Source organism: Daucus carota, chromosome 4, assembly GCF_001625215.2.
Source record: "Daucus carota subsp. sativus chromosome 4, DH1 v3.0, whole genome shotgun sequence".
Classification (NCBI taxonomy): Eukaryota; Viridiplantae; Streptophyta; class Magnoliopsida; order Apiales; family Apiaceae; genus Daucus; species Daucus carota.
Window position 1 is genome coordinate 31,174,071 of NC_030384.2, and position 10,085 is coordinate 31,184,155.

Below are 10,085 nucleotides of genomic sequence, written 5' to 3' on the forward strand. Positions count from 1 at the left end.
CTAATATATGACCCACCTTTTGTGGCTCCATTTCATTACATAACTCCTCTCCGACTCCGATTTACGATTTTTCTCTGCAAATTAACTTCACACCTGCTACATCTCCAACCAAAAATGACTCCAAAGCCACTTCCATACAAAACCCGTTTGATCATCTGGACCATCACCACCCTCAACGACGCCGCCATCCGCCGCGACGGCACCACCAACCGCCGCTTCCTCAACTTCATCAACATCAAAGCTCCCGCCAACCCCAACCCCGTCAAAAACGTCAAAACCTACGACATTACAGTGGACCCCTCACGCAACCTCTGGTTCCGCGTCTTCGAACCGGTCCTCGAGGACCCCCAAGACGCCCAGCTCCCCGTGATCGTGTTTTTCCACGGCGGCGGCTTCACTATACTGAGCCCTGACAGCATGACTTACGACGCCGTTTGTCGGAGATTTGCGAGGAAAGTGGGCGCGGTTGTGGTGTCGGTGAATTATCGGTTGAGCCCGGAACATCGCTATCCGGCTCAGTATGAAGATGGGTTTGATGTGCTCGAGTTTCTTGATGGTGATCGGAAAGTGTTGCCGGAATGTGCTAATGTGTCGTGGTGTTTTCTTGCGGGGGATAGTGCTGGGGGAAACTTGGCTCACCATGTTGGAAAAAAGGCTTGTGAGGCTAATTTTAGTCGAGTCAAGGTGTGGTCTCTTTCCAGACCCTCAACTTTGATTTTTTTTTTTTTTTTACTAATATGGCTTATAGCCTTACAAAGTGAGTATCTGTTCTAAGATATTCTCGAGATGAGCCAGAGTCGAACCATGACCTGGGACAACAGAGGATAAGCCTTTTACCACTGGGCTATCCAATCGTGCTCAACTTTGAATTATTTTAGTAACTTTGAATTTTGATTTTGTTTGCATAATTAATTCGTATGCTACATTTATCTCCAATGTATTTAGCAAAAGGATATGTTAGGTTTTAGAATTAATTTATGGTCTTCGCAAGAATGATACTTAAGGTGCTAAGGATCATATTATATAATATTCCACCACACTTAAGCCTACCTATTTATGGGTAGGAAATAGATCACGGACACTCGTCTTTGCGATATATTAATATTGTCGTTCGTGTCCATAATTAAATATGATAATAACGGGGTTACACGAACTTCAATCTCCCTTGAGCCTAAGCTTTGATACCATATTAATAGACCAATCTCTTTTTTTTTTTTGAAACAAAATTGACCAATCTCTTATCTCCTAACATTTTATAAGGTGTTGGGACATTTTGTAAGGAGTTAAGAGGAGGGTTAAGGAGGATCATATTATATTTGAACACCTAAAAACTTAAAGGGGTAGGTTATAGGCTTATTGGCTTAAATTGATCATATTATATTTCATCAACTATCGATATTTTTAAAGTAAGATGCACAGTTTAAGAGATCAATATCTCATTCAGGATTTGTATTACTAACTTTCTTAATCATCATAAACTAGAAGGTCATGTAAAAATCAAATATTCTTTTCACAATGTAGGCTATCTGAATGATGCTACAATGATCTGTAGTTAGCAATGACTGTGCTATGTTGTAACGTAGGTGGTTGGAGTAGTGGCAATACAGCCATTTTTCGGAGGCCAAGAACGGACTGAGAGTGAAAAGATGAAAAATCAGATTTTCATCACAACAAAACGAACAGATTGGGCGTGGAAAGCTTTCATGCCTGATGGGGACCGTGATCATGAGGTGATCAATGTTAGCGGTCCAAATGCAGCTGATATTACCAAAATTAAGGATTTTCCAGCAACTCTAGTGTTTGTGGGTGGTCTGGATATCTTACAAGATTGGCAGAGGAAGTATTATGAATGGCTCAAGAAGTCTGGAAAAGAAGCTTACTTGGTGGAATACCCAAATATGATTCATGCGTTTTATGTGTTTCCTGAGTTCCCGGAATCTACAATGCTAATTACTGAAGTTAGAGATTTTGTTCAGAAGCAGATACAGATTAAATCGTTGATGTAAGTAGTCAAGAAGCTTGATGAGATAGCATTATTGTTTTTCAATGATTTATAAACAATTAATATTTATTTCTGTATAACTCTAAGGTTGCTTCTACAATATGTTATGGTTTTTATCTCTACTATATAGTTTATTGCATGGAATATATAGTTATATAGTGGTATCAATTAACTGTAGTAACCTTTACGAAAATTAAGGGGAAAACTGAATACATCTGGACCTTTCGCATAGTGCCCAGAGATGATATAGTTCCCAGTTCCATGCAGGAGCCATGTGCAATGATGGTATGCGGGAAGACTTTATGCAATGGTGTTTATGCGGGAGCCTAGTTCAGTAATGGCATTTGAGAGCTCTGAGCTGCTGTATCAATAAATGAGGTAGGCTAGATCTTTTACCAAGTGAGTCTGTTGGGAAATTGAGTGTACTGTCTACCAGATTGATAACGCTGTGATTTAAATCGGGAGTACTTGCTGAATTTTATACCAGTTCTCCCCTTGGCGATCCTGAACTTTAGATTTCATGTCAACTGGCATAAATCCCAATTTCAGTTCACGAAGAGTAGTCACTGGCCTCAACCCTTTCGGAGAAATCTTCAATCGCTTGCACTCAACAATCTCTAGTTGTCTAAGATTGCTCAATGCTCCTTCCTCTATCGTCCATGTCGTGAATGTCAGGAAACCAAATTTGAGATACTGAAGTTGTGGAAATCCTCCACTTGAGCAAACTAGTTCTTTACCCAGGAATGAAGTTTGCTTCATTTTTAGTACTCTCAAGCTCTGGAGCTTCTCCAGTATTGGCATTGGATCTTCTGCCAGGAATGAATCCTTCAAGGATAACTCTGTTAGGTTTGGAGGGAAATCTTTAATGTCCAGCATCTTGCTAATAATTCCTTCCAAATGCAGTTTGTAGAGACGAACATGACTAGAGAAAGACATCAATTTGGGAATGGCAGCATTGCTGATGTAAGACAAGTTATTACTGGATTGAATCTTCAACTCTTCAAGATTCTTGTTTATATGAATCCACCTGGATACTTCCTCTTCTTGCAAGTGCAGATCTCCATATAGCCCTAACTCACGCAGGTTGACTATATTGTCCAGACCATTTTGTATACAGCCAGATTCACTTAGGCATATTCCTTTTAATGTATGCAAATTCGGAAGAGTTAACCTGTATGGTGGGCAGACAACCATGGCCTTGAACTTGCTGAAATATAGGTGACGCAACTGCTGAAGCTTCCATATAGCTAAAGGAATGGGTTCTATTAATGTGGATCTCAAGTCTAGAGTTTGTAGATTCGACAGACGGCCAACCGAAGATGGAAGATTCTTTAGCCAAGTTTCTTGTAGACCCAAGTATCTCAGATGTATGAGGTCTCCAACAGCAGAATCAAGCTGTGCTATTTGCACCCCCTCCAAGTCAAGAACCCGCAGTAGTTTAAATTTTGTAAGATTTAGAGGCACACATTCAATAAGGTCAAAGCACAACAATGAGCGGATCTTTTGGGAATTTCTGGTAAATATAGGAACACCAGAATGAATTGCAAGACGACGAGCTCCTGAAATTGAACCAACTCTGTCACCTGCACAGATGACGTTAAATAATGCTTCTTCCTGGCCTCGAGCTAGGCATAGGTCTCTAAGAAGATCATGTACCCTACACGCTTTAGTTCTTCCACTAGATTTTCTCTTTGCAACTTGAACCATGCTTCTTCCGATAAGCTCTTCCAAGTAATCTTCTGCAACATCTTCAAGGTGTTCTTCACCCCGTGGCTGCACTAATCCCTCAGCAACCCATAACAATGTTAACCTTCTAGCCGAAATTTCAAAGTCCTCTGGAAAAAGACCAAGATAAAGAAAACATGGTTTCAAATAGTAAGGCAAATCAGAGTAGCTCAATGCTAGTATTTCTTCACATTGTGTTGGCTCTTGTTTTAACTGCCAATGCACACTCTGCAAAACTTTTTGCCACTCGCTAAAAACCAGCCCCTTTCTTGATAGAAGTCCAGCTAATACAACAATAGCAAGAGGCAGACCTCCACATCTTTTTACAATCTGTTTACCCAGATCTTCAGACCATGGAGGTAATCTCGAGCTAGAATCCCATTCTACACATAGTTTCCTCAAAAACAATTCCCAGCTACGATCATTGTTTAGAAAGCATAGTTCATGAGGAGGGTCTCTCACATTAGCATACAAAGCAACATCTTTAAAGCGAGTAGTTAGGATGATTCTGCTTCCATTGCTCATCTCAGGAAAGGCTGGTCTCAGATCATCCCAATGCTCATGCTTCCAGATGTCATCAAGAACAATCAAATACCTCTTGTCACTCAAGAATACACACAACGAATCCAGTAAATCCTCGCCATTCATCTTTTCCACACTTTCTTTGGTAAACCCCATTACCTTTTTACCTAGTTCAAGTAAAATGTCCCTTGCTCTATAATCTTGAGATACATAAACCCAAGCACAACAATCAAAATGTTTATTGATGTCACAGTTAAGATACAGTTTCTTAGCAAGAGTAGTTTTTCCTAAACCTGCCATACCTATAATTGAAATCACAGAACGTCGACAGTCTCCATGAATCAACCGAGACATCAGTGCCTCAATATCTTCCTCCAGACCAACAACATCATCTTCGTTATTGTAAGGAAATGATCGCCTCTTCTCATTAAGCCGATTACCACAAAAACTGATCATTTCATTTCCTATCTTCAAATTTTCAATTCCATAAGTTGATCTACTATCCTTAACATAAATTATTCTTTTCTTGATCTTATCAATATGCTTGTTGACTTTCCTCCGAAATAACACCTCATTATAAAAAGTAAACTTTTTCAAGAAATACAAGAATCCTGACCTCTGGTGTGACAGTTTGAGGATGCAAAAGTCTACCAGATCATCTGTATCATATGCAATATCCCTGATATCAGATACCCAATTTTTAACTCTTTCATCTCCATCTTGTTTCAGTTCTGCATCTCTAAGGAAACACTGCATGCGTCTCAGCTCTGCTTGGATCCATTCGACTTGAACATCGATTCTTGCAAAAGATCCAGCTTCCTCAATCAGGAAACCTGCAATCTTATCTAAAACAAAAGCAACTATATATTCCGCCATGAGTAAACTACTTCTATAGATTCACACTATTTACATAATATAAACCAACGATAGTGACATTAGTCCAATGGACTAATTAATTCATACACTTAACGTGTTTTACAAGAGTCGACGACTTAATGGTAAACAATATGACATTGTCAAAGCTTTTATTAATTTTCCATTTCTTGGTCCATGCATATAGCAACCGGAAATAATTTTAATGCCATATCTATCAATGGCTGTTATCAAATTTTTGCAGGTACACGAATCTAGTTGCTGCAGCTCAGCCATGCTCAACTCAAATTCATATACTTGGAAGTAGTACAGTATTCCTGAGAATATAATATGTAGCATAGGCATTTTGTAAGTTGACCTTACTTCTATTTACTCAAAAGAGTAGAGAAACTGTTTCCGGGAAAACGTTTCATTTTATAAACATACTCATTCTCACAATTGTACTAGTAAATTGTACAAAACCTTAAGAAAACTGTACTACTAAACTGTACTAAGCCTCAAAGAATAAACAACCACTAGTCCTCCTCTACTGCATGATAACAACATATATCTTGTGTTTTTAGGGACCCCTGATTCTCACCTTGAGCCCACACTCTCATAATCAAGTCAACTAATAAATAAAATGGTGTCAGTGGCTAGAAACTACTACACTGATCTGTAGGAAAAAGCTAATCTTTTGTCCTAACCTCTATCATTCCTCAAGCCTTACCTCATCTCACATATTTGTGTGGCCTCAATATCTTGTCACATTTCCACCTTATACTTAAGCAATGTAACATTTTGACATTCTTATCAGATTCTTTTTCTCTCTCTTATTAAATTTGTAGTGACCAACTGACTGTTGGCAAGAGGCCATAGCATTATAGCAATGGCCTTGAGAGCTTCAGCCACTGCAAGACCACCCATTTCATCACCACCCAGAACTTCTTTACCTGCTAAAACAACACAAAGGCCACAAGTTTTTAAGCCCAAATCTGTCTCTGTCTCTACAACAAACACACTTTCTTTACTTGCTCTCTTCACTGCTCCACTTGATGCTAAAGCTATTAGTCTACCCAAAGAACAAATTGTTTCATCCATCACTCAAGTGAGTAACTTTAATTTATCAATTGTTCAGTTTCTTGAATTTATGTGAAGGGTTGTTGGGCAACTCATTGTGATGATTTGGTTTTTCTTGACTGTTTTTGTAGGTTGAAGATACAATTGGTCAGGTTCAAGAAGTGGGTTCCAATGTTTTTGATGTTTTAGGCAAAGTTTTTGGAGCTGTGTCTCAAGCGGTGAAGCCGGGGGTTGATGCAGCATTGCCTATTTTGCAGAATGCTGGAGACCAGGCTGGGAAGATTGCTTTTCCTGCAATTTCAGAAGCTTCCAAGAACGCCCAAGAAGCAATAATGCAAAACTCTGGATTTAATATGGAAACTGCTGTTAAGGTTTTTTATTTTTCTTTCAGACTTGATATTGCATTTGGTTTTTGGTTAACTTAACATTGTGATACTTCAGATTTTGCTTCCAAATTTCATCGAGCTTGCTATATCCTTAATGTTAGAAAGTCATACTTCACTGATTACATGGTGCTTTTATCTTGAAATATCCCTAGCAATATAGTACTAGTCTTGTGGGTATCCCTCTTCTATTGGTAGTAACAAGAAGTTGAGTGTTCGAGCCTCTGTGGAGGTGTATGTTTTGGTAATTAGGGTAAGGGCCATGTAAAAACTCTGCTTGTCTTTCGAAAACCACATTAAGTTGTATTTTTACAAACCTGATGTTGTTGATAAGTAAATTAGAAATTCTGGATTTAATCAAATGACATGTTTGGATAAATAAAAGAATATGGATTTAGATTTCATATATATTATTGATATGAAGACATTCAAATACCAGTACAAACTTGAAAATTTGACATCACACAACTCGAATTATGTCATTTGAAATCCACCGTCTAAATGAATTACATGTTCCCAAACAGTATTGTATTTGAGGATCTGTTAGAGCTTTTTGGTCAAGATTCATTGAATTAAACAGGCTGGAATGGGATAAGCTACTCTAGTTAGTTGGTAGAAGCACATGTCAATACAACATCACCATGTATAAGTGTTGCTAAAACTTACCCAACTGACTTAAGATGGGTTTTGCAATGAAAAATAAACTGATAGTATTATGAGTATTTCTTCGTACTTGATCCAGAGCAATTCTTCCTACTCTAGAGCAAGTCCAATAATGTCCTAAACCAAAATTTAAGGCTTTTGGAACAAATGAGTGATCCAACAATGTCCGAATGTGTGCTCCAGCAATGTCCTAGTGGTGCCTTAAAACACTAAGACGCGCAACATGTGCCTTATTTTTATGGCACCAATATGCATGTCCTAAACCATTTTTATCACTAAACAAATTAGTTTCCCTCCATTTCAACACATCTCTCCTCTCATCTTTTCCCTTCCCTCTGATAGTAGTCAACCATATTATTATTTTTCCAGTAAGGTACAATTATAAGGCATGTTGTTGGAGTTCATATATCAAAATAATGTCCTAAATCACTAGGACACAATTGTTTAATATATTTATAGGGCACTTGTAAGGACATTGTTGAAGTTAGATATCCCCGGAGTTAGATATGCTTGATATCCTACTGTAGATGGTTTAGGATAAGAAATATTTCTCTTTACTCTATGGAGTAGGGTTAAGGTCTTTGTACAATACATGGCGCCCTTCCTATTTTAGGTTAATTTAGTATAATATATATTGTTAACTTAATTTATACATAACACTGAGATATTTTCAAATCTGGCGACAGCTATTTGCAGGAAAGTTTTTTAGATGTCATTATATTTCATATGCAGATATCCACGTAGGACCCAGAGAATTCTAACTATTTCTACTTTGTAGACAGTTGCTGATGCAGCTCAACAGACCACAAAGGCAATAGAAGTGGCCAAGCCTATAGCATCATCAACTGCTGAAACCATCATTTCAACCGACCCCGTGGTACTTGCTGGAACTGGCGGAGCATTATTCCTTGCATATTTGCTACTTCCTCCTGTCTTATCTGTTATTTCTTTTAACTTTCGTGGATACAAAGGTAAGCTGATACTTCTCCACTTCTTTTACCTTGATCATATAGTTCTCTTATTTTAGCAAAAAAAAAAAGATATGTTTTAGCTGGAAAAGTTAACTAATAGTGAAAAAACATATAGTAGCTGTCACTAAATCACAGCTGAATGAAAAGAACACTAGGGCATTGTAGTGAGAGATTGAGAGTTATTTGTGTTTGACATGAACTGAAATTTGCTAAAACATAACTGTTCTTGAACAATATCGTCTGTGTTGTACTCAATTACTGATTAAAATTGAATTGTACTTTCTAGGTGGGCTCACTCCTGCTCAAACTCTTGATCTCATATCTACAAAGAACTACATTTTAATTGACATCAGATCAGAGAAGGACAAGGACAAGGCTGGCATTCCACGTCTCCCTTCAAGTGCCAAGAACAAAATGATCTCAGTCCCGTAAGTGAACTTGATTCTGCAAATATGTTCTTCTAGACTTTAATCTGATTTCAAGAAATGTTGTTATTTGATCGTATAGGAATTTTGTCACATATTGGTACCGAATATTCCTTTACATGGAAATAGAAAACTAGAGTAGCTCCTGTAAGATAGACTAACAAGTACAATACTAAAAAGTGGATCTTAATTCATGCTAAATAATTTCTAAATTGCAGCTTGACTCAGGGTCTTTACAACTACCTAACCAGTTTATTCCTTTTAACATCCAGTTTGGAAGAATTGCCCAGAGAACTTAGAGGCCTTGTGAGAGACTCGAAGAAGCTAGAAGCCGAATTAGCAGCTATCAAGGTTTCTTATCTCAAGAAAATTAGTAAAGGTTCCAACATTGTGATACTGGGCACGTACGTTCTTACAACTCCATCCTTCATCTTCTCATTATAATTTGTCAACACTTAGTTCTGAATTTCAAGTATGTTGTATGTGTACTAAGTAGTTTTTAAAACATCCAGCTACGCAGATTCAGCCAAAATAGTTGCTAAAGTACTAACAAGTCTCGGCTTCAAGAACTCCTGGATAGTGGCTGATGGTTTCTCCGGAAGCAAAGGATGGTTGCAGAGTCGATTAGGAACAGATTCCTACAATCTATCTTTTGCACAGGTTCTATCACCATCTCGGATCATATCTGCAAGGCGATTAGGAACAACCAGTTCTACCAAGTTGCTCTCGGATTAACAAACATTATGAAGGGCCCTTCATAATGTCAGATATTAAGGATCCCGAAGTACATTCTTTATTTAGATTAGAGTCTTGTTGTATTCCCGTCCTGAAATTCTTTACCAAATGTTGGGAATGAGAAATACTATCATCATTAGTGTTTCTATATTTTTGAAAATTCTTCAGAGAAATTTGGGTCTTCAGCAACTGAAACCGACAAGTAAGATTTCGAGATAGAATACTGTCCATCAACTGTTTTTTTTTCCTTCTGAAAATGTACAATGCTCCTGTAACTGGAAGAGGGTACAGTGAAATTAGAATTGGACTCAGATTTCAGAGGACATGCATTGTTTTATAACTATTAAACAACCAGCTCACACCTTCAATCCATCAAGAATTTTTTATTTGTTTGTTTGTTTATTCATTCACATGATGTAATCAATGGGAAAAATATAAATTTTTGTAAGGAACTTTGAAAATAAAATAGCCTGGTTTTTCTCTCCTGTTCTTTCAAGTTGTGAGAGCGTTTGGGGCAAGTATGGAAACTTTAGACGTCCTGATGACTCTCATGTGGATATCTCGAACTAGGAAAACTAGGAACCGGGGATTTTCTTATCCGGGCTGAAAAAGGTTCAGCACGTGCTTATGTAGGAGTATTATTTACTTAATATTATTTATCTTTTATATAAACATAAATTCAAAGTTTATATATTTAATATCAGTTATTTAATTTTATAAACATAAA

General features: G+C 37.6%; 3 protein-coding genes across 3 annotated transcripts; 2 read left to right on the forward strand and 1 right to left on the reverse strand.

The window, feature by feature from the left end:
* Positions 1–2,124, forward strand: LOC108217571 (probable carboxylesterase 18). The gene is made up of 2 exons (XM_017390402.2): positions 1–684; positions 1,584–2,124. Exons 1-2 carry the CDS (start codon positions 115–117, stop codon positions 2,004–2,006), a joined length of 993 nt encoding a protein of 330 aa, XP_017245891.2. The 5' UTR covers positions 1–114; the 3' UTR covers positions 2,007–2,124.
* Positions 2,125–2,324: 200 nt separating this feature from the next.
* Positions 2,325–5,222, reverse strand: LOC108217557 (putative disease resistance protein At1g50180). The gene has a single exon (XM_017390387.2). The coding sequence runs from the start codon at positions 5,123–5,125 to the stop codon at positions 2,456–2,458; it is 2,670 nt and encodes an 889-aa protein (XP_017245876.1). The 5' UTR covers positions 5,126–5,222; the 3' UTR covers positions 2,325–2,455.
* A 578-nt stretch (positions 5,223–5,800) lies between these two features.
* On the forward strand, positions 5,801–9,508 carry LOC108217567 (calcium sensing receptor, chloroplastic). Its single transcript, XM_017390399.2, has 6 exons — positions 5,801–6,209; positions 6,313–6,552; positions 8,006–8,198; positions 8,485–8,626; positions 8,896–9,027; positions 9,136–9,508. The coding sequence occupies exons 1-6, from the start codon at positions 5,991–5,993 to the stop codon at positions 9,356–9,358; spliced, it is 1,149 nt and encodes a 382-aa protein (XP_017245888.1). The 5' UTR covers positions 5,801–5,990; the 3' UTR covers positions 9,359–9,508.
* The last annotated feature ends 577 nt before the right edge of the window (positions 9,509–10,085 follow it).